This window comes from Eulemur rufifrons, chromosome 6 (genome assembly GCF_041146395.1).
Source record: "Eulemur rufifrons isolate Redbay chromosome 6, OSU_ERuf_1, whole genome shotgun sequence".
NCBI lineage: Eukaryota > Metazoa > Chordata > Mammalia > Primates > Lemuridae > Eulemur > Eulemur rufifrons.
In genome coordinates, this window is record NC_090988.1 from 73,458,499 (window position 1) to 73,484,105 (window position 25,607).

At 34.5% G+C, this 25,607-nt stretch overlaps 2 protein-coding genes across 2 annotated transcripts in view; one reads left to right on the forward strand and one right to left on the reverse strand.

Moving 5' to 3' along the window:
* The window catches only part of ANO3 (anoctamin 3), a 355,086-nt gene that overhangs the window by 222,154 nt on the left and 107,325 nt on the right, over nucleotides 1–25,607 (forward strand). The window contains exons 6-7 of the mRNA XM_069471200.1: nucleotides 9,677–9,835; nucleotides 20,907–21,007. Coding sequence (XP_069327301.1) covers nucleotides 9,677–9,835; nucleotides 20,907–21,007 — 260 coding nt within the window. The remainder of the gene's footprint in view (nucleotides 1–9,676; nucleotides 9,836–20,906; nucleotides 21,008–25,607) is intronic.
* The window catches only part of SLC5A12 (solute carrier family 5 member 12), a 174,077-nt gene continuing 165,843 nt past the window's right edge, over nucleotides 17,374–25,607 (reverse strand). Inside the window, exon 16 of the mRNA XM_069471202.1 lies at nucleotides 17,374–17,392. The gene's annotated coding sequence lies outside the window, so the exon portion shown is untranslated. The remainder of the gene's footprint in view (nucleotides 17,393–25,607) is intronic.

The following is a 25,607-nucleotide window of genomic DNA, read 5'->3' on the forward strand; positions in this document are numbered from 1 at the left end:
TTTGAGGTTGCTGTGAGCTAGGCTGACGCCACGGCACTCACTCTAGCCTGGGCAACAGAGTGAGACTCTGTCTCAAAAAAAAAAAAAAAAAAAGGACTTCACTTTAGCACTCATTTTTGCCTTGCAATTGTGGTTCAGCTCTATATCCCCAGTAACATAAACAAGTGTCTGGGACTAAGTAGACATACAAAAAAGATATGTTGAATGATAGATGCCTCTTTATTTCTTCAACATGTAGCTCAAATTAAATATATTAGATGTGTGTGGGTGTGTGTGTGACTTTGTTTTTTAAGTTAATGAAGGTTATACCTCTGAGTTTTAATAATCAAGCTTTTATGATATGTTATTTGTATCCATCCTCATATATTGACACATTTTGTTACCGTCCATACAGAAGCATGCTGGAAAGGACTCCTGTGTGCAGTTCCAGGGCAATATTGGCTAAAAGATAAGCAGTGTTTTAATGATCTTCCAAATCCTTCACAGAATCACAGCCTTTTGTTTGGCTTCTAAGCAGGGGTGCATCATAATAGATTCTTATCAGTCAATAAGCAGCAGAGAGCCAATTTTTCTTTTCCAAACTAATGTTCTACCCAATCTTACCTTATGTTTTTTTTATTTCTATTTCTTTAAGTGATGACTTTTTGCTTTAAAGTCACACTTTAAAGCTGTGACTTTTTGCCAGCTTTAAAATACTGCAGTCAATAAATGGACACACAGATTTTACGTTCTAGGAATGGCACAAGCTACTCCAGCTCTGGACCTGAGATAGTAGCACCAGTCTTTAAAGTCCATACAGCTTCTGCCTTGGCCTTCTATCCTCTTCCTTGTGTGCAGCCCTCAGGCCGACTCACTGGCTGAACCTCAGATGCCTCGGGCATCTGGCTCCCTTTGGGCATTTCTTCTTCTCTTTCTACTATTAAAACTTTAAACGTCTTCTCTCAAGTTCTTGATTTTTTTGTCAAGGAAAATACTAAATAAACCCAAGTTAGGTATAATTTAAGCTAAGGTATTAGTGGCTTGCTATGTTTACCAAAGCACAGTTTTCAAACTAATTATTAAGATGCACAATAACTTAAAAGTGTTTAATAGTTACGATCTTATTTTAATATATGTTAGGAAAAAAACGTAACCAACACCTTCAACCTGTTGCTTTTAGATTAACATTTTGGCAAAGTCTATTTTTTCATATAAAAAGTGCAATCTACAGAAAATATTAAAGAGGTGGTCTGTAGTGTTGAAAAAATATATGTACCTATAATTAAAGTTCAAGAAACAATGTCATACTTGTGTAATCACTTCCTAGGTGACAGTTGTCATTTATCTAGCACCTAAGTCTGGCACTCTCACTAGTTTTTACATACGTCAACCACCATCTTCACAATTTTGTAGGGAAGTACATAGGCCTTATTATTACCATTATATAAATATATATGGTGAAACCTTAATTATTTGTGCACAATAATATGAAATAGGAAATAAAAGTGAGTATTCGTCTTAGGTACCTCACTACAAGTCATGTTGTCCTCAACAAAATTAAAGAAATATGAATGCCTCCACTTGCCTCAGAGGAAATGCTGGGTAATGCCAGCATTACCTTCACTAATGCCCATTTTTCTTAAAAATTCACATGGCTGCACTGTCACTTTAGCTATGGGGCTTCCAAAATGCTTAGAGGATTTTCTGTAAGAGAGTCAACTTCTTTCTGCCAAGGCTTGCCAAGGGGAGCTTTGCCTTCAGAGGCAGGAACTTCTGTAACTGGAGGAATTCTAAGAGATTGCCTGACCCAGAGGTGCCTAGCCTGGTGTCCATGAACCTCTAAGGGAGCTCACACATGAGCTCTAGGGGACCTATGAACTCCCTGAAATTTTATGCGTACTTATTTGCATATAGGTATGTTTTTCTAGAAATATTGACTATTATCAAAGAAGTGTTAAGATCCATTGGTTTTGTCCTGACCTGTCCTTCTGTAGTATAAGAAACTAAGCTACCAACATCAAAAAAACCATAATATTAAATGATACTTATAGTTTTAAAGATTTTATATTTATCTCTTTATAAATACCTAAGTTTTAAAAAGCAAGAGTAAGTCTAATACGGGGAAGAGCTACAGTTGTGGAAAAACAGGCTTGAATATTTTATGATATATTTTCAATGGCAACTTTCCAAAGATTCTAACATGACTTGCTTCATTTGTACTCTAAATATATTATTTGTAGCCAACATAATAAGGTCATCTGCTTTATGACATTAGTAAATATGGTTGTTTGATAATCCTCTTCCTCTTCCTGAGTCTAAAGAGATTCTTGTCTTATTGATGGAGCATTTAAGGGGAAAGGAGAGGGGAACATAGGACTGCCATGTCATGAAAAGTAATTTTCTGCAAACGTAAGGAACACAACCTAAGGCTCATCTTTTCTTCAGAAGCCAATGCATTTCTCATCAGATCAAATCCATATTGGTGTGAAGGTTATAGGGGATTTTATTCTCTACCTTCTCCAAGTATGTGATTAATGGTAAATACTTAATAGTTTAGAAAAGTTTGCTGGAACGCATGTGAATTTTCCTAATTTCCATGTGCATAGTCAAGGGCACTGATGATAATATTAAGCAGTTATTCAGTGCCAAAAACTTTGATACCTTGATCTGGAGGTTTCAAATTAAATATTCAATTGAAACAGTGGCCTTTGACAGAGGTAATATTCTGGGTCCATTCCCACGTTTCAGAGATACTTATATTCTGTTCTATATTTTGACTTGACATTTTTATTTTGCATTTGCAAACATGCAAATAAATTAAACCTGCCCTTGTAAAATTTGACCTCTTTGTGTTGAGCTTCTACTTCTTTTTAGACACCTGCCTGCCTTTCATCTGTTATGAATCCAGAGCCAAATGAAGGGGGAGTATCTTAATATTTCAAGCACACTTACAACCGAGGTATCCTAAAAATATCTTGTGCAAACTGGGCTGTCTGACTCATTCACCATTGTATCCCTGGCACTTCGCACACAGAAATGTGCTAAGGGGAAAGCCTACATTTGCAAGATCTGCAAATGTCCTTGGGGGTAACAGTGACCCAGGTGCTCAGGTGTGCCGCTTAGCTCTTGACGTCTGATTTCTACTTTGTCTTGAACTTGACCTAGTGATTCCTCGCTATCTTCTGAAGTCTCCAATATTTCTTAAATTTTTGATTTGCCTAATTTTTGTTTATTCTCATGGAGAAAAAATTGATCCAAATAACCAATAATAGAAATATAGTAGTTTCTTAGGAATATTTTAATTGGACCTGTGAGGTCACCCATGTTTTAAATGAGTTTTCTAAATCTATGTTGGAAATCATCGAGTGTCCCTTTATAATGAAAACTCTTGTTTTATTTTGTTTTGGGAGCTCCTCAAGGGAGAGTGGCATTTATGATAGCAAGCAATGCATTGAAATCATGTTCCTGATTTTTTCAAACTTCCTACAAAGTTTAATTCCTGAAATTCCTTTTCAATAAAGTGACATTTGATTTTATTCTACATTTAAAATTTGATCTTTTAGCATGAAAATTTTCATTCTAAACTCTCAGTAAATTCTTAAATATATTTTATTTGTATTTCCATCTGATTATGGTAGAGGTGGAGAATAACTACAGACCAGGTTTAAGGAGACCTCGTGTAGAAAGCTGTTTTTGCCGCCTGACATTGTAGGATTTGACAGTGTTCACATCTAAACACATGTGCTCTGAGGCGATCATTTGTTCCTAATGATGCCCTTTAGACCTCGTGGAATCCCTTCTGAATCAACAGTGACCAAATGTCCAGTTTAATGTCTCCAGTAAGCATATTTTATCATATTTCAATTTTTTAAATGATAATGTAGGTATAAGGGTAGTTGACTGAAGGGAATGTACTATTAAAATTCGAGTTTACTGTTTAAAGGTCTCTAGTCATAATAACTTTAGTGCATGTATCATTTTAGTTTCACAGAGTGTTCAACTCATTTGATACTTAAAGTAGTCATGCAAGATTATTACTGTCCCTGTTATGTGATATAGGTGAGGAAAGTGAAGCTTAAGTTATAAGTAAGATTTTAAAGACTAAACAAACATACAATCCCATATTGTTTATTCAAACAAGGTCATAGGTCATCCTGAACTTCTAAATTATGGTTATTATAAATATTTCACACATATAAAAACCATATTATTAGGTTGTACTAAGCCATTACAACCTATTTCTAACATTGACCTTTACTGGATCTGAATGGCTTGCCATGTTTGTTTTAGAATAAATCATTACAAACTCGAGACTCCTATTTAACACTTCCTGATCCTTTTCCTCAATTTGTTTCAACAGAACTAACCACTGTTCTGATTTCTGTGATTTGATTACCTATGAATTTTTTTGTACTTTTACTACAGAAAACATATACTTAAGCAACATTTAGCATTTTTTATGGTTTTAAACTTTGAAGAAATATATAATGTACTTTACGTTGCTTTTTAAGAAGTTCAACAGCACCTTTTTGACACATATCTAAGCAGATACATTAGTGCTACCATATTCCACTCTATGACTACAAAACAAGTGGCATTAAATATTTGACCGTGATTTATTTTTTCATTTTTCAGCTAGCTGATGGGCTGCTTTGTTCCCAGCCTTTTGCTATTTCAGATAATGCAATGATATTTTTTCTTCTGTTAAATGCCTGGCTGTATCTTATCATATTTTTTACACTGGATTATTTGCCCTTCTTATCCATTTAGAGCAGTGGTCCCCAATCTTTTTGGCACCAGGGACCAGTTTCACGGAAGACAATTTTTCCATGGACTGAGGGTGTATGTGCAGGAGTCGGGGATGGTTTCAGCATGATTCAGGCGCCTTACATTTATTGTGCAGTCAGACCTCTCTGTTAATAATAATCTGTATTTGCAGCTGCTCCCCAGCACTAGCATCACCACCTCAGCTCCATCTCAGGTCATTAGGCATTAGATTCTCATAAGGAGCACGCAACCTAGATCCCTTGCATTTGCAGTTCACAGTAGGGTTCACGCTCCCACGCCTGGCTGATCTGAAAGGAGACAAAGCTTACATGGTGATGTGAGTGATGGGGAGCAGCTGTAAACACAGATAAAGCTTTGCTTTCTGACTCACCCATTCACCTCGTGCTGTGCGGCCCAGTTCCTAACAGGCCACGGACCAGTACTGGTCTGTGGCACGGAGGTTGCGGACTACAGATTTACAGAAGTTATTTATACATCCTGAAGACTAATACTTTATTTGTAGTATTGATGAAAAACATCTTCTAGTTACAGCTTATCTTTTCACAATCTTTATGGTATCATTTAAATGTACAAAGCTTTTATTTGAATGTAATTGCATTTACCAGGCCTTTTATTATGACTTGTGCTGGTGCTTTTTTCCTTGTTAAAAACAAACAAATAAACAAAACTTTTCTACCAATATCATTTAAACAATCTTCTCATATTTTATCTTAAAAGTTGTAAAATTTTCATTTTGTCATTTAACTCTTTAATCCTTTCATTTTCCCCCTTTTTGTAAAGTGTGAGTTAAAGGTTTATTTATTTACATAAAATAAACCTATTTTCTTCATGCCACAAATCAAATAGTCCACTATATCTATGAAAAATTCATGGATTTATAATTCTGTCTCAGTTATATATATGTTGGTCTCTTTCTGGGATCTGTATTCTGTTTCTATTTCTATATTGTTCCATTTCTATTTCTACATTGCCTAATCCTGCATGAGTACCATATGTCCTGTTTAAGAAATATTTACCTACTCTGAATCCTTATGTTAGCTTCTAGAAGCTGTATTCTTGTGCATTTCGCGACCAACAATTTATCTGTAATTGATTTTAGCAGTCTTATTGTCATATAATTTACATATCATACAATTCATCATCCTTTTAAAGTGTACAATTCAATGTTTTTAGTATATTCATAGCATTGTGCAATGACCACCACAATCTAATTTTAAAGCATTTTGTTTCCCCAAAAAGAAACCCCATACCTGTTAGCAATTTTCTCCATTCTTCCCACTGCTCTTTCAGGCCTAGGAAATGGTTAATCTTTTCTCTGTATATGTTTTCCTGCTGTTGAATTTCATATAAATGGAATCATACAATATAGGTTTATTTTTGTGACTGGCTTTTATATTTATTATAATATTTTCAAGGTTGATGTATGTTGTAGCATGTGTCAATATTTCATTCCTTTTTATAGCCAAATAATATTTCATTGTATGGGTGTATATACCACATTTTATTTATGTACTAAGCTGATGAACTTTGAACTTTTCTCCTCTTTTTTACTATTATGAATAATGCTGCTATGAATATTTGTGTGCAAGTTTTTGTGTGGATGCCTATTTTTGTTTTTCTTGGATATATTTCTGGGAGTGAAACTGATGATATTATAATTTAATGTTGTGAGCAATTTCTAAACTGTTCTTTAAAGATTCTGCACTATTTTACATCCCCATTAGCAATGTGTGAGGGCTCAACTTTCTCCATTTCCTTGCCAATAATTATTTTTTGTCTTTTTAATTATAGCCATCATAGTGGGTGAGAAATAGCATCTCACTGTGGACTAGATTTGCATTTCCCTAATGAGTATCATTATGTTAAGAATCTTTGAATGTGCTTGTTGGTCATTTGTATATCTTCTTTGGAGAAATATCTATTTAAATTCTTCATCCTTATTTAATTGTTTTATTTGTGTTTTTATCATTGAATTATAAGAGTTCTTTATACATTATGGCAACAGGTCCCTTATCAGATGTATAGTTTTTAAGTATTTTTTACATTCTGTGGTTTACATCTTCTATTTCTTGATAGTATATTTTGCAGTACACATACTCATAAAAACAGTTTTGCTCTCTGTAATAAGTAGGGTCTGTAACAAGAGCTACTGATAGGAAATGGTTGTAACTCTAAAATAAATTTTAATTACATACCATGGCCTTTAATTTTTTCTCTAATTTAGTAGTATAAAGCTAGAACTTCAGGGTAAAACATGGTATCAGACTAGCAATGTCTAGACTGCCATCTCCTAATTTAACACTAAAAATTGCCATAAAAGGACACAGAAAGTCAAAAACAAATGCACCCCAAGAAACTAATTAAAAAGATATAACATCCGTGGATCCACTGAAACCACAGACCTCCATGCTGCAAGCAAATATTCAAATGCTTTCCAACAAAAATCAGACATGACAGTCATTAAAAAGTTAACTAACTTTAAAATTGACAATAGTTTTCGTTTTTTGAAATTATTAAGTAAATATCAGTTAGATTCTTACAAAATAATGTACATTTTTAAGTATATCTAATTGATGTTTCTTGAATGTGGCCTTATTTGATTATAGCTAAATTCGTGTGGTCTTCCAACATGAAAAGTTTTACCATCTCTGGGGTTTACTTCAAAATAATCCATGGGCAGGGGTGAGAAATTTCATGGGGGTATAGATGAAACAAGATTGGCCATAAATTGATAATTGTTAAAGTGGGGTGTGGGGAACGTGAAGCTTCATTACACTATTCTCTCAACATTTTTATGTATTTGAAATTTTCTTAAGTGAAAAGTTTTTAAAAAGTCACTAATAAACATCAAGATTCAAACCTATATTTTGCTGATTTAAAGCTGTTTCTTTCTCCAATATATGATATACATAATAATTTCTGAAAAACTGAGGAGCAGTTTGCAAGCCAGATAATAAGTCAGGAATTTAACTTTTTTCCCTCCTCATAATAAATTTTTTATTTTAAAATTTTTTCAATGCATTTAGGGGGAACCAGTGGAGTTTTCTTACATGGATATGTTGTATGATGGTGAAATATAGACTTTAGGTATACCCATCACCTGAATAGGGTCAAGACCACTAGACAAGGTATCAAATAGGTGAAAGTGTTGGCCTCACTATTTCCTTTTCTGTGACATCTGGATGTCACTTAACCCCTTTGGCTTCTGTGTACCCATGTCAATATCTGCCTTAAGGGTTGTGAGGATTAAATTAAATGACCTTATGAAGACTTGGCACAATGCCTGGTACATAGCAAGTGTTCAATAAGTGATAGCTATTATTGTTATTATTATGTTATTATGGAACTAGAAGACCCTGGTGGCTTCATTGGTATTGATTACTTAGTCATTGTGTGGTACCCAATATGATAATCCTGGAAATCTCCAAACTTTTCTGTTTGTTGAAGAAAAGGCTATGTAAAGTTTTCTTGTCCTTGAACCTGAAAGTCTCTAGTACTGTGAATTTACACTCTTGAATTTAATCTCTCTGAAAAGCCACAGCCCACCAGATACTGCTGAATCAACCTAATGTGTCCTTTAGGGTGACTATTTTTCAGACGTTCTTTCTGTTGCTACACCTGACTGACTTCTTGGCCTTTATCTCCTTGAACACCAGGTTACTCTGGTCCTCATTTCTTTTACCTGGAGCAGCATATGTGATGCAATCAGGCTTCTCCAAAGCAGTCTGAGATGCCTTGTCTGGAATTATCGGGTAGCACTTCAGATGTAAGCAGGTTTTTTCAATCTCAAGAATGACCACATGGGAACCATGGAATAGAGAGTTGGCACAGATGTCCAAATAGTTTGAAGGAAAGTGAAGAAAGAAGGACAAGGTAGATAATAGCTAAGAACTTGGACCTGAAGTCAGACAAAATTGGATTCAAATCCTGGCTCTTCAGTGATCTTGGACAACATACTAGTAATCCCCCCCTAAAAGACCATGAGGAAAATGTGCTGATCAATAAAGCTGATTTTATTAAAGTTGCTTACAGGAAATAAAAATACCACATAGATACTCTTAGTGGTGTTTCAAAAGGGTAAAGTTAGGGTAGAGTTTTCAAAGGGTTCTGGGACATAGGCTAGGTAATTTTAAGGTGGGTCTTGCAGGGCAGGAATTTGGTTGAAAACTGGGCAGAGTCTATGAAAAATAGCTTGAATTGGTGGGTACAGCAAGGTGAAAGTTTTAAAGCAGTCTTGATGAACAAGCTATCAGTTTTGATAAGTAAGCTGTTTCAATAGGTTTGCAGTCTTATATCCTAGAAGCAAGTATTTCCTGAAGCAGGCAACTCAGGAATTATTGCTTGCTTTTAGTATTGTTAAACATAGGTTCAGGAAAGTAATGCCTGATATGAATATTATTCAACACAGGAAATTAAGTTTGTTTCAGTTATTAGCACTTATGTTCTCTAAGCCTTAGTGTCTTTATCTTTGAAATGTTCATTGTGAGTAGTATATAAGGTAAAGTATAGAAAGCACTTATGCCTACAAATGATGTTTAGTTAATATTCAACATGTTACTATTATTTTATTACTAAATAAAACAGTAAATAAAATTTGTATTATTTATTTGTTATTATATGATATTAGTTATATAGAGTGTTATTGAATAAAACACTTGTATTTTGATGCCAGCATCTAAGAACTCATGTTCAGATGTCAGACCACCTTATCGCAAATCCTAGAACATCACTTGTTAGTATGTCTCCTATAGATTGCTAACTTTCTTTAATTATTTTTCTATATCTCACAATAGGAGTATAAAAATATATTTTTCAATATTGAGTTGATGGTATCCAGATGGAAATAATTGTAACAAAATGTGTGTGCTTGTCTAACCTACACTGTTATCATTCATTGCCTTATTTGCAGAATGACATGAATTACATAGCATCCAGTGGACCTCTATTTAAAGATGGCAAAAAGCGAATTGATTATATCCTGGTTTATAGAAAGACAAATATACAATATGACAGAAGAAATACATTTGAAAAGAACCTCAGAGCAGAAGGCTTGATGTTGGAGAAGGAGGTAGGTGCTTTGCTATTATTAGTTACATGATATAATATGCTGGAACAGATATGATCACTTAATGTTTTAGTATGGAAAATATATACCACATGATTTCATAAAATATATAGTTATTTTCTCCCAAATATAAAATAAATACATATGTATAGTCCCATTTAAATGTATTCACTTTTTACTCTACATATTTCTGTACAATTTATATATTTTTTCAAAGGGCATGACTATTTTTGCAATTTTAAAAATTGAATAAGGAATGACTATACTTGTGTAAAGTAGAAACCCTATAAACAAAATAAAATGTTGAAAGAATAGAGTCTGCCAAACTGTTAATGTTTGTGTTTTATGCTGGAAGCATGAGTGGTTTTCTTCCCAGTCCTTCTTTTGTGCTTTACAAAACATGTTCTTTAAAGGATTTTTTCTTTCCTGTGAAACAATAAAAGTACCAAGGGTTACTGGAAAAAAAAAAAAAAAAAGAAATGAAGAAAAGAATTTTCCTTCATGGTCCTAGTATCCAAAAATAACCACTCTTGCTATTTCTTAAAACTTCTAGGGTTTTAGAAAACATATTTATCACATTACAGAAGGAAACACATCTTAATGTAAAAATTAAAAATATAGAAATGTACAAAATAAAAAATCAAAGTCCATATCTAATGTCTCTCAAATCATACCTTTCTCTTCTTTGGTGGCCTTGTTGACATCTTGATTTTTTCCTACTAGGTGCTCTTCAATGTATTTTTCCATGTATATAAAAGTATATATAAACATTTTATACAAAATTAGTTTGATGTATATGATATGCATACTATTCTACTCTTCAGTTCTGCCATCTAGCAATGGATTCAATGTATCTTACATTGTTATTAAATTTAGAACCAACTCAGCTTTTTCACGAGGTGCATGTTAGGTATATTGCAACTTGGAGATTTAGTTAGCTATTCCCCTACAGAGAAAAATTTTAAATTAAGTATTTGAGAGACACCTAGATTACTACCACTGGATTTTAACCAGTTTTCTAAAAAAAATGGGAGTGACAAAGTAAAAAAAGAACTGATAATTTTTTTGATGAATTATCTAGATAATTTGCTAATAAGCTTTACCAGATTAACAGGTACTTAGATAAAACATTGGAATGCCTTATTTTCCCCCTACCGATCATCTCCTGGGATTAGTTATCTGAGGAACACACATTAGGAAATACTGAACTATAACTTGGGCTGGTCCTGGAAAAGTTAATCCATTTATATTTACTAAAATCCATTTAATTTATATAAAATAATGAACACACAATGACTTGACTCTATGAGTAAGGGATTATTCCTGCACTGCCTAGGGTTATAGGACCAGGCAAGTGATACCCTGACTTCACTTTTCTGTTGAATCCTTAAATTACTTCTTTTAAATGTCTCTTCTTGGAAGTTTAACCCAGAATATTCCTATCATTGGAAACTAAATGAATCAAGAAGTATTTATTGAAACAAAATTCTCATGAACTCAGTCTTGTGACAGGCTTTTATTCATTTGATTTCCTTGTGATTTCTCTTCCACATAAATAGAATTAATCATTTCCTCATCTTTTCCCAGAGAAGTTTATACACAGATTCTATTATGATACTGGTAGTTGTTTTCCTCACTTATCTCCAACTATTTATTCACTCAGCAAATAATTTTGGCAAATACTGAGCAAGCTTTTGAGGAATCCAGTGAGTAGAGTAAACCATGTCATTGCCTTCACTGAATGTGCAGTCAGTATAAGAGTCAGACATGGAAATTGTGTGTTTGTAAAAGGTATTGCCACAGTCTCTACTTAGTTTTCTTACCAGAGAGCCCAAATTCTCTTTTGAGTCTTCCTCTCCCATGTTCCTGCAAACTTTAACCAAGAATAGTACGAGATGCTACTTATCCAAAAAGGGTCCTGTTCTGCTTTTAAAGGGAAGTTCATTCATCCTTGAGCTTTCACTTTTGACTCACTCCCAAAAGGAGTTTGTATTGAGATTGGCTCTCAGCAGGACCATGTCCATTTGTCCTCCACTGTTATTCTTGGACAGGGAGGTTTTTATTCTGGGATCCACAATTACGGTGCATTTAGTTCACGTTCACATTAGGATTTGTTCTCCACCATTAAATAAAGTGCCAGGACAGCTGAATCTGGAGATGTCTTCAAGCTTGATTGCAAATTTTATTGGAACCAGCCATCCCTGCAAACTGTTACCATTGTGTTGAAAACAAGTCACCAGTTTTGGCTTCCTCTTTTCATCCAAGTGTCTCCCCATTGAGGTAAATGACTTTCCAACAGAGAAAAGGTTTGAGGGTATCCCAATTCTCCAGAATAGATATTAGTTTTGAAGCTGAGTTGGGGGATTTTCATATCTCCTCTCTAAAAAGGCCCTGGAAGCCTAAGAAAATTTAACCTAAATCTCTCTAAGGAACTCTGCCCACTTAAGCAAAAGAAAGTGCTGCAAATTAAAAAATAAAAATAAAAAAAAATCTCATTATATTCTTTCCACTTGACTAATACTTGCATAACTAAAAGAGTACTTCAATGACTGCACGATAAAGAGGATCTGATCCAAGGTGACTTTGAATCTCTACTTATTGGTACAATGTTTAGAATTCTTCTTTATTTGGATAACCTTTATAATTTCAAGCTGTAAGTGACTTAAAACAAAAGTAAATGGTGCTGGAATGGCTTACGACAAGGGCAGCAATCTAGTCTGGAGGGTGAGGGAAGACCAGAAGGAAGGGAACATGTGAAATTAAAGAAGTAAACTTTGAATTGAGATTTGAAAAATGAATAGTAGCTAAAGACAGTGAATAAAAGGGTTAGATGTGTTTTTCAATACTGGTTACACATTAGAATCACATATTAATCTTTTGAACTATTAATGCCAGACCCTACCACAGCATAGATCAATTGAAGATCAGGATAGTGGTGGGAGGAAGACCATTGTTTTTTGTTTTTTTTTCATACCAGATACTATATGAGATTGGAAAGAATAGCTTGGGTTAACTCATCCTCTTTTTGAGTTTAAGACTTTTGATCATTATCTTAGGAAAAATGGGAAGCCACTGAATAATTTTCAGCAGGGTAGTATCATGACCATATTTGTTTAAAAAAAATAAACTTGATTACTGAAAACAGCACAGATTTGAAGAGCAAGACCAGATAAGTGGAGATCATGGGTGGCATTAGAGATGGAGATAAATAAATAGATTTGGTAGATATTTAACTTAAACATATTTATATATATATTATATATTTACTTTTTGGCTTGGATATGGTAAGAAAAGAAAGAAGATCTCAAGCATAACTTGGGTTTGTGGCTTGAGCAATTCGTTTCTTTATTCATTCAAGGAGCATTAATGGAGTACTTACTGTACACATATTCTGGGGATAAATAGAAACCAAGATAAAAATGTACCATGTCCTCATCACAGCAAATAGTCTATAAACAGATTTAAAAAATGGCATAGTGAAAAATGCTTCCCAGTAATTAAAGTAGAATAGGGTTTTGCTGGGAGTGTGATTGGGTAACTACATTAACATGTGTAATCTGAAAGAAAATGATCTGAATGAACAAGAGTCCATCTTGGGAAGACAAAGGGACCAATTACTGCCTGCAGAAGGACTAACTGGTTTAAAACGCCTGTTAACTAGGAGAAAGCTAATTTGGGGAAGAAGTGGGGTCGTGGTTATGCGAATGAAAATGTACCTTTGAGAAATGCAAGTAGAAGGTGTTTGAAATTTGTGTCCAGAGCCCAAATGAGGAGTCTGACCTGAAGGTAAATGTATTAATCCTTAGAATGTAGATGGTAATATAAAATGGATATTAGGATGAAATCATAAGAAAGAATGAGAAAAAGTTGAGCCTAGGAGTGGGCCTGTGCAGGGTAAGAGAGGAGAATAAACACTAGGAGGAATTGGAGTAGGCAGAATGGGGATGAGGAGTCGTGGGGAAGAGTGGTCAGTGGGGGAAGATACTGCTGAGAAGTCCAGTGAGGACAGAAAGCAGCCCGTTCCCTTGGAGGATTTGGAGATTGTTGGTAAAAGCAATGAGAGCCATTCTCTGAGGAGTCAGACTTGCAAGCTACACAGACTAGCATGAATTGAAGAGTGAATCAATAAATAGAGGCAGCAGGAAATACCATTTACTTGATTATACGTGAATGGGAGGAAGGAAAGCAATAGCCAGAAGTGGAAAAGAGGTCTGGGGAGCTTTCATTTCTTTTTTTCTTTGATTTTAATTATTTTCTTGGATGATGATAAAGAAGAACCAGGGGAGAAGGACAAGGGGAGGAAGAGACAGGGAGGGAGAGAGAGAAGGGAAAAAAGGAGAAGGAAAGAGAGGGAGGGAGGGAGGGGCCAAGGAAATGGACTGGATTTAAAAACAAAAGCAGATGACAGGTCTTTAGGGAAGAGTTGGGGGAAGATCCAGAACACAGAATAACAAATGGAGTATTAAGGAAACTCAAGATTTCTGAATCGTATTTTAAAGTTAATGTTTTACAATTATTTATTTTACTTGTCAAAGTTATTTTTACAAAAGGGTTATGTTTAATTATGTTCCTAGTTCTAAGAGTAATAAAATTAATTTAATAGTTGTATTAGGATTAATTGTCCCAAGGTATAGTGTTTTATATCAGCCTGCTATGATAAATGCAGTTTAAGTGAACACAAATGTTCTTCTAAAATAAGCATTCTAACATATCATAAAAAAATTGTCTCATTGTTGCAAATGAACATTTCTTGAAACTATTTGTATTAGTTTTCTATTGCTGCTTGACAAATTTTCACAAATTTAGAAGCTTAAAACTAAACCAGTTTTTTAAATTGACATAAAATTGTGTGTCTTTACCATGTACTACGTGATGTTTTGAAGTATATATACATTGTGAAATGGCTAAATCTAGATAATTGGCATGTGCGTTACTTTACATAGTTGTCATTTTTGTGGTAAAAACACTTTACATCCATTCTCTTAGCATTTTTCAAGAATATAATATATTATTAACTATAGTAGAGGACAGCATATTAAGTGAAATAAGATGAGTAAAGAAAGATAAATACCACATAATCTCATGCAATGTGATGTAAAAATGATGATCTCCTAGAAGTAGAGAGTAAAATGGTAGTTACCAGGGACTGATTTGGCTGGGGCTCAGGGACCATTGGAGAGTATTAATCAAAGGATATAAATCTTCAGTTATGAGAATAAGTTCAGGAGATTTATTGTACAAAATCCATTTATTGCTCAAAGTTCTTTAGGGCAGAAGTTCAAGCATAGCATGGATGAGATCTTTGCTCAGTTTCTCCCAAGATTTAAGTCACTTAAAAGTTTTAGCCAGACTCCTTTCACACCTGGAGCTCAGGGTACTTTTTGAAGCTCATATGGTTTGTGGCAAGATTCAGGTCTTTGTAGTTGTAGGACTGGGGTTCTCCCTGTTTCTTTGCTGGCTGAACTGATCTCAGCTCTTAGAGGTCATCCTCATTCCTTGCCACATGGCCCCCTCCATTTTCAAAGCCATCTCTTGAGACCTTTCCTTGTGTCCCTCTATTGTTTTGAATCTCTTTTGCAGGAAGAACAGGTCCCTTTTAGGAACTCATCTGCTATGAAGTAAAATCTCTCTTTCTTAACATTAAATGTGCCATCTAACATAATCTAATTATGGGAGTGACTATCATATCATGTGTGTGTCCCAGAGATTGTATTGGGCAAGTACAAGGCAAGGAGATCTTGGGGACCCTCTTATAATTCTGCCCACCATACTATTAAAAAAATCAAGATCATGCAAAAGTGTATTTCACTTCTAAGCAAATAAACTTAGGAAGAAACTTTACAATGACAAGATAGAACCTAAGTATATTTTTACTTTAAATATTATGCTAACTTAGGACTGTTATATAAATAATTATAGCTATCCAAAGCATCAAATGCAGTGTTTGTGCTATCATAAGCATTTCTTTTCTCTCAAAGTTTTTATGATTGAAGTTTGTGGCTCATGGTTGTAACTTAATTTTAATCAATGTTAAATTGAAAATATTTAAAGCTTGTGACAAGAGGAAAGTGAAAATGGATTTGTGAAAATGTCAGCAGGTTTTGGATTTGTTAGCTGAAAGATGAAGGTTAGGAAACAGTGACCCTGTTTCGTTTGTTTGTTTGTTTGTTTTTAATTTACATTCAGCAGAGCCAAGCACTGCGCCTGGCACAGGTTACTTCTCAAATGCACATTAAAGTGCATGTTGATATGGACAGTTTTTAGATGATCACATCATCAAAAGATAATGATGTGTGTTTGAAGGCTATTTGAATGAACAGGTAGATGATTTGTAACTGTCAATTTAGGTGCTTTGTGATCCAAGTCAATTTTCAGTTCATGTTGGTCTCTTAGGCTTGAAAGCCATGAGCTATGACATCCCATTTTCTTATTTTCTTTCCACTCTGCCAAGGACTTGCAGAATGACTTTGTAAAATCACAATTTTTAAGTTTTCTCTCTCTTCTACCTCTTGGGAATTCGGGGTGGAATAATTAAACAATAATGTGAAGTGTGAAGGTGGTGGGCGTTTTGTTCCCTCTGAGAAGCGTGCTTTCATCAAAGTTGAACAGAATCGTGCCAGATTGGCAGCTTTTGATTCCAGGGAAAAGGTAATCTTTCTCCCTGACAGCTTCATCCCTTCGCCAGCCCCCTGCCCAGCAGCTGCAAGAAAATGAAGCTACTTTCAGAATATTACAGGGGTGTAAGCGTTTTGGTTACATAAATTGCTTTTGTACCATTTGAGTCAAAGTTATTTAAAAAAATTAGAAAACCAAGCAAGAAGTTAGCATGGTTCTCACACCATTGCATCAGTAGAAGGGCTTGTGGGAAGCTGGTTTTGCATATTTGTGATGGCAGCATTCTTCCTCCCCCACAAAGAATGAGATGCTATTGGGTCAGATTAATACCTGAGGATATGGCAAATGGTTTGTTTCAAATACTCATTTGCTTACAGGCTGTTTCTGGGTGCTTCAATTAAAGATTAGGACATTTACCAATTATTCTGAGTATTCATTGCTGAGGAGACGGTGTGATGGTCTCTAAACTAGCTATACTTCCCAGTAATTAGGATTTTGCATTGCTTTGGTTGCAAGCATCAGCATATTTTCTGTTTTCTTTTCTTTCAACCTTTATTGCCAAGTAATTTTCAGACTCTGAGAACTCTAACAAGTAAAGAGATGTAGGCTTTCTCTGCCTCTTGTTTTGATATGTAAATTAGAATCTTGGAATTATTAAAGCATTGATAATGCTTTCCTGTCTATAACATTAGAATTTGAAAGCTGCAGCTAAAGGCCCATTTAACAAAAAAAAAAAGAAAAGAAAAGAAAAGAAAAGAAAATGAAACAACTTTTCTTTTCTTCTGTTTTGTCATTTTTTTTAAGCAGAGGTATAACAAGAGAAATTAAGTTGAGGAAATTATAAAAGAAGACAGTTCATACTGGTGAATAAAGATCTCTCTATATACCTTTTAAGTTAAGCCATACAAAATGAGAAATGTTCTAGCTGTGTGTGCATGCACTTAGCTTGGAATTTCACTCATTGATGATAGTCATTATAATGCAGAAACATCCGAAAGTATCCCCTTTATTTAAGTTTGGTAGATTATTTCACATCCTAGAGGTTGGCAGTAATGAATGAATAATCAGTACTAGGCAAGCTGTCCGTGGTGCTAATGTGAATCCTGACATAGCATCCTCTTCCAGAATAGTTCAGGCTTATTTGTTTTCTTGTCTCCATCTTCTCTTGCTTAGATGTTACATAAGATGTGTTTTCAATATAAGTTAATTCATCCATCCGTTTAACAGATGCCTACTCTGTGTCCAGCACAGAACTAAGGGCTTGGGATACACATGTGAACAAAACAACATATCTTCTCTCATGACATTTACAGAAATAAATGAAGATAAAAATATGATAGGGAAAAGAAGGGAGGATGTAAGAAGAATAGGGCGGGGGCAGGCAAGTAGTAGCAAGTGACCAGATGATGGCGGTGGAGTAAGAGGAAGAGTACTAGCAGAGAATGTTAGGGAGATATTGTGGATGAGATCATAAAAGTCTGTGTAGGCCATTGAGAAAACTTTGGCTTTCACTGTGAATGAAATGGGATTCTGAGAAATGGCATGACCTGAGTTACATTGTAAAGGCTCATTCTGACCCTTGTACTGGGAACAGACTGATGGGGATAAGACTGTGAGCAAAGGTGCTGCTTAAAAGTACTGCAGGAGTTCAGACCAAAGACGATCATGGCTTAAACCAGGATGGCAGCTGTGAAGTAAGGGTGGGGAGGGAACAGATTCTGGCTCTATATACTGTAAAGTAAAACAAATCAGGAACAACCTGGTGATATGAAACTTTCCTGACGTGGAGGTTAAACCTTCCCAGATCTTTTTCAACATCATACACACTAGTCACTCCTTCATGTATTCTGGCAACCCACATGCCTAGGCTTCAGGAATCATGATGCTCTGAGGCAGAATGAGAACTCCATTCACACCAGAATAAGGTCCAGCTCCTGAAAAACTGTTTCTCATCCCAGGATCTTCCTAGTCCATAACAGAGATTCCACTTTCAAATCTTTCATGGAGCCCTTAGACAGAATGCAAATGATCCGTGCGTTTCTACAGGTCTTGATTATTCAGTCGTTAATAATTCTGCATGCAGAGCATCCCAGTTTGGTATAGATTGATTTTGTTTGAGTCCTGACTCATTTATCTTCATTGGAGGTCTCTCTTCCAGCTTCTGGGGCCAATGAGGACTAGATAAGGTTTCTGTAATCTTTAGGGCCTCATTTTCTCTCTCTTTAAATAACTGCTGAACAAGAGCCCATATCTTCCCAGAAACAATAATATATAGGCATAGGACAATTTAAATATATAAAAAGGAAAGAGACAGATCTTTCAAAGAAACTATAAAGCCTACAGAAATAAAGTTTTTAAAAAAAAATATGATCAGTTTATATTACCAGAGAAAAAGATTTAATTCATCAAGTAAAACTTTTTTAACTTATTTTTTATTAATTTCTAAATATTTAGAGGGTACAAGTGTTTTTTGTTACATGGATGAATTGCATAGTGGTGAAATCAGGGCTTTTAGTGTAGTCATTGTACTTCAGAGTTTTTCCCAAATCATAGGTTGTTACTGGCTTTATGCTTATATAGCTCAAAGGCCTAATATAGAAGGCTTATAAAACCAGAAACAGGCTTCACCAAAGATGAATAGGGTAACTACATACTGAGGGAGAAATAGAGAGAGAAAGATTCTAGTGAAGCTTTGAAATTAACCATTATTTTGGGTAGTGTCTGATTTGAGGAGTGTGCTCTCAACTGTGAACAAACATTTCTGGAGAACCTGTTAGGCATGTGTACTTTACATGCCCAATTTTGGAAATTGTACTAACACAAAAGCATCTTTTGCTATTTTCCCATGGTGATTTGCAAAATATAGTAAGCTATGAGGAAAAAAACAATTCATAGTCCAAATTTTGGAAATTCAGCATACTTTATCACCTGCTTGTATATATTTAGCAAGTACATGCGGATTAAAGTGTCTCAGATGTCCTCTAATGAGAAACCCAAAATTTACTTGATCATGGAATGACCTCCTTTCTCTTTCCATAATATTCTGTGGAATAGACTTTGGCAAATGCTGGCCTGTGAAAGTGCCTGCCCAGTGGTAAGGGTGGTCAGGCTGCCTTCTATGTTCGAGCATTAGTCCAATGACATGGTTCTCTAAATCCTATTTAGACATGTTGGTAATACAAATCAGAAATATTTTTCTGGCAAATCTGTGAAACTAGCCCTATTTAAAATAGGGGGCTATATGAATATATGGAAATAAAAAATTTGCATTTTAATTTTAAAGCATATATAATTTTAAATTAAACTGATAAATTTCTTCCCTACTTTTGAGCTTTTAAGATTCACAGTTTATTGAGTCCTGTGTAATGGAAATTTAAATGAACAATGTTAATCAAATGGAGCTCAGCTGCATCTAACCTGATGGGTGTGCCTAAATGGAAGCAAATAATGGTTCTTCCATTACAGATATTCAGTTCCTATAATCACATAAAGGATAAGCTCTGCACAATTGGATGCTAGAATGGCCACAAACTTGTTTTTTGCTCTGTGGGCCTGAGACATTGTAAGAACTTAGTAAATCTGTGTCAGCTTTTTTTAAAAGGCATAATATGAACATGAGTGATATATAATGTCTAAGTAATCAGTTATTTAGTTAATTATTTTAGATTGCTGGACCAAATCTAAGAATCTTGATGATTATCTGACCAGAGGTATGATCAAAATATTCAAATAATGGAATCCAATTCTGGGATTTCCAAGGATTGGACCAGAGTACCTCATTTTGTAAAAAGCACCTTAGGTAATTCTGATGCATACTTGGCTCAGCTAAAAAACCTCTTGTCTAGTTCAAAGACACTTCAAGTCCTAGCTACTCGGGAGGCTGAGGCAGGAGGATTTTATTTACTTGTTGATCCAGGTAAAAGAGGATGAGAAGGTAAGAGTAAGCATGGAAATATGACAATATTGTATGATCTATACTCCATTTGTTTCCCAGGATTATCACAGGACCTAGCATGTGGGTTGATGACCTAGTGGTCACTCAATAAAACATGGTAGAAGAATAAATTAATTAATAAACTACTGGTGACAACTGGCAGTGTTTTCTACCCACTCTGAACAGGAAGGAGAGGGTCATGATAAAGTGTCTATGTAGAATAACTTTAGATTCTTAATTGGCTTATGAGTGCCTTAATTAAGTGGGAACTCTGGATTTTGATAATGATTAATGTAAGAAAATGCACTAATTCACACAGGTGGTTATTTCCTATACATAATGTCATTATTACATTTTTATCAATGATTTTATTAGTTAAGAATTTTCATATAAATTCCTTTTAAATCAGTGACAATGATCATACACATCCAAGAGAACAATGTTCCTTACTCCCAAATCAAATTCTGACATAATACCACCAGTTCTGATTCTAAGTAATGGTGCTTGTCTTGCTATCCTTTGCAGCCGGCTATTGCAAGCCCTGATATTATGTTTATTAAAATTCACATTCCATGGGACACGCTGTGCAAGTATGCAGAGAGACTGAATATCAGGATGCCCTTCAGGTACTTTCAAATTTCATTTCATTCTATCTCAGTGTGTATTAAAATGAATCTGTCTTTTGCAACACCTTAGAGCAATAAATGTAACCCCTTCTACGGGGAAAATGAAATGCTTTTTCTTCCAAAATTTCAGTTATCCTGGACAGTTTTTTTTCCTTTTAATTTTTTCACCTAATTTGGTAAATTTTCTGATTTCCTGGACATTTTATATCATTTTAAGGTGGACTTGCCTAGAGGGAACATAAAACAGTTATTTTCAATTTTAACTTATAACAATTCCCAAGATCAATCTCACTTCTTATTTCATATGGGTAGGTAGAACTCTTTTTTATTTTTGTGGAAGGCAAGAATTATAAGTGTATATATCCTTATGTAAATAAAATGTCTTTCTCTGTTATAGTGGTTAGCAAGAATCGTTTCTCAGGTCAATTCAACCAGGCTGGTTTCTTAACTCTGTCCTCAGTACCAAGAAACAAATGGTAACAAGAGGACTGCTTCTTTCAAAGAATTTTCAGGCCTTCTTTTAGGCAAGCAAAGATTGAACAGACATCAATTTCCCTATATTGAGCATCTTGGGTTATTTGCAGAATGTTATCAATCTTCTCCATCATTTCTCAAAGTAAAATTCAACAGTGCTCCTACTGTATGCAAAGTATTAACTCATATTGGAGACATGAACATTTACACTGATATGGAGCTCTATACTCATTATTAGGTGCTAAGAAGTTTTAAAAGGTTCAGAGTAAACAGGATGCTAAGTAAAAGAGCCTCTAGGTAATGAATATAAATGAACACTGAAAGTGCAATTCAAAAATACGGAGAACTTTCTCATACATGGCAGTGTGAAAGAGTCCAACTCTGGTAAGAATTCTGACATCCTCAAGTTTTATGACAAGCCTCTATGATATTATTCAAGATAAAATACCATAAAGGTATTGATATCATCTTCGTCATTTGAAACACCTCAGGCTTGAAAGATGCAACCACAGACATGGCCCATAAATCAGAAATTGATTAAGTGTTGGCAACTACTGAGGAATTTTTCTGGCAATATTAGAATTAAATGTCTGAATTAATTCACCTTCATGCTTCTAAAGGTTTAAGAGTTCTCTAAAGGATGATATTTAGGAGATATGCAAATAGTAACTCAAAAATCTTGGCAAAAAATAATAAAATAAAAGATTAACAAAGGAAAAGTCTTTTTAATTCTTTAGCACCTTATACAAATGATTGGTAAGATTTCTAAAAAGAATCCCTGAGATTTGTAAATTTTATAAAACTTGGTTCCTGAAAGAAGCAAATAAGGGCCTGTGAGATATTATTTGTGTTATGATTAGATAAAGTCTACAGAGCACTGCTTTCAATTCAGGTCTTTATTCCAAACTAATCTTGAGATTAAACCGAGGCAAGTTTGCATTTGTGCTAAACTACATTTCTTGAGTTCTGGAAATTTTTATCTTCACACTATATAATCTTCTAAAGAGTCTTTTGAAATACTTGACCAGGACTTATTACTGATTATCGTAATATATGTATAATGATATACTGATAATGGGAGAATTCTTGCTCTTTTCCCTGATTTCTTCTTGTTTGTTCTGTACATATTCATGTAGAATAAAAACAATGAGACCAATTTTAATCTATCAAAGAATTTTACAAGCAATAATCTTCAAACTTAGCATAGATATGATAAATAATCACTTTTTTTGTTCATAGTTGGAGTCACACTTCATAAAAATATTCTGAAAAAACTTTAAAACATTTTTGTGAGTCTTACTTTTCATAGCCTCCATTTTCTATCTTATGAATATAGTTAAAAAAGAAAAATACTAACTGAAGTATAATTTATAATTGTGAAAAATTGAAATATCTTCTATGTTCAACATTAGAGGACTTAAATAAATTAGAATATACCTTTGCAATGCAATATAATTCATTTATAAAATAAATGGGTGCAAAGATTTCTTAATGATTGTGGGGAAATAGTAAATAAAAACTTAAATAAAAATATATAAGATATGTAACTATTTATCAAATGTGATTTCAACAATGTAAAGTGCATAGCAATGCAATTGGAAGGAAATATAAGAATAGATTAAGAACGATTGCTTCCGATGGGTGGGATTGTGGTTCTCTGTTATTTTGTCTATATCCTTACAAAATGTTCTATTTCCCACAAATTCTACTATGACTACATTATGTAAACACAATACACTGTGCAAAATAAGTGTCACACCCAAAATGATTACCTGCTTTCTAACATGAGGACAAAATTGCTGAAAACTTCCACATTTTGCCATCAGCCTGATCCTATTCCTGTGATTACATCATTGTTTCTAAGAAAAATCATAACCGAATTTATGTAAAAACTAATTTCCTTTAGATCAAAGAGGAGAAAGCCCTATATCACAATCATGCCATTTCAGTAGGTTTCAGTATTAAGGTTCAGTTCAGGTTGAGTGAACATGGTGTTAGAACATATTCAAAAGGGAGCACATCTTCCACCCCCCTCCTCTGGACTTGACACAAAACAGGTGCTTACCAAGAGTCCAGAAGATTGATTCCATTTTTGCTATCCATCGCTGGCATTATTTTATTTAGATCTTGACACAGGTACCTATTATTAAGATGCAATTATACTTTCTTTCAATGGAAAAGTGAATTATGAATACAGCCTTGGTGGTCTTAGTCAGTTTGAGCTACCATAACAAACCGCCATAGTCTGGGTGTTTTAAGCAACAAACATTTATTTCTCACAGCTCTGGAGACTAGAAGTCTTAGAGGAGGGTGTCGGCATGGTGAGGACCCTCTTTCGGGTTGTGTATTCACAGGAGGAAGGAGGGCGAACTAGCTCTCTGGCATCATCTTATAAGGACACTAATCCCATTCCTCATGTCAAAGAACTCTTAATGATGGAATAATTAGTATTCTCATAATTTTGATTAAAAAATCTATATCATATTTAATTTATTTGTTTCATTTCTTTGTAAGTGCTTTAAAAAATAATTCCCTTGCCAGATTGTGAATGATCTTCCTTTGCATGAAGTGGAGCTTAGGTTTCCAGGCTGTGTTGCCATAGTGTCCTTCCGTCCCAGGGGAGATTTTGAGAGTGATGCAGAACTAAGGACAATTGTAGGTGGTTGTTGACTTCCTGGATTAGAGGTACACTGTACATTGCTGGGAAAATATAAATTAAAACAAAATCTCCCCCCAACCCAGAAGACCTCTCCACAAAGATTGAAGAGTAAGAGAACCATTTCATTATCAAATAAGCATTAAACCAGAATGTGGTGCACATCACAGTTAATTCACTGAGAAGAGATTGTAAAGACAGAAAGAAACTTCACTTTTTATATAGCCAAGCTGATATAATTTATTGCATTTGCATACACGTTCTCAAGTAAACAATAACTAGTCCTTAAGTAAGAGAACTTGACAAGACCATTTCTCACACAGTTCAGCCTGGATTCCCCTGGTAATTGGGGTGTTAATTGGCTTTATACAAGACAGAAATAAAACTTGTCATATCTTTATGATAGGAGGTCAGTTTGCAACTTGGAACAACGCATCCGCATCCGTGAAAGTTAGGTCCTACCCTCCCACATAAACTGGGAGGTGGGGTGCTTTCTCCCTTGATGTTTACATTTCAAAGAAAGGGCTCCAAAGTCCTGACGAAAGACCCATTTTATTTGCTAAAAAATTAATATACATTTCAAAGACAGGAGAAAGTACTTATAATTTCAAGTTTCTTAAGTAAATGTCTTAACAAGAGGGAGGGAGAAGTTTCTTTCCTTTTCAACAGGAAGAATTAAGTATTTTATTTTTAATTTCTATTTACTCTTACAGAAGTGTAAAAAAAGTATTCATCCTGTATGACTTTCTCTTTCCATTTGTTCTTTATATCTCCCAAAGTATTTTCACAATTAAAAATTTTTTTAAATTGTTTAAGAGAAATATTTTGGATTACCAGCAATAAAGATAGAAAATAGTATATAATCCAAATCTCAGCCCCTCTTTGTATGCTTTTATAATATTCCTTACCATATCCACACCTGATAATTAATTACAGTTGTAAACTTTATCTCCTCTTAATCATGTTCTTGGATTTTTTTTATGCTGAAAATTATTTTAAACCAATTTCTACATTTGTGGTTATATTTTAATGCTTCTGTATTTCATAAATGTTTATTAAGTGTAAAGTGCTCTCTGGCATTGAAAGGAATAAATGCAACTGTGAATTAAGCAAAGGCTCATTCATTTATTCCATCAGCCATCCGAGTGCTCACCATCAAGCAATTTGTCAAGTATGCACAGGCATACAAAGTCAGATGAAATAAAACTACTGTCTTAAAGAAACCAATTCTTTTGTAGAAGAAAGTCAGTGAACAATTATGCAACATTGAAATAAATGGTGCAAAGCAGTCTACGCAGAGGGGGTTCAGAAGAAAGAGTCCCGGGGCTTGAATAATGTATGTAGACAATGGATGTACACAATCTTTTGTGTATGTTTGAAAAAATGAAGGGGAAAGACATTTAAAGTGTGAGTTTAGGATAGATATAGCAAGCCTCAAAAGTCCATATTGAGTTTAATGTTGGAATAAAG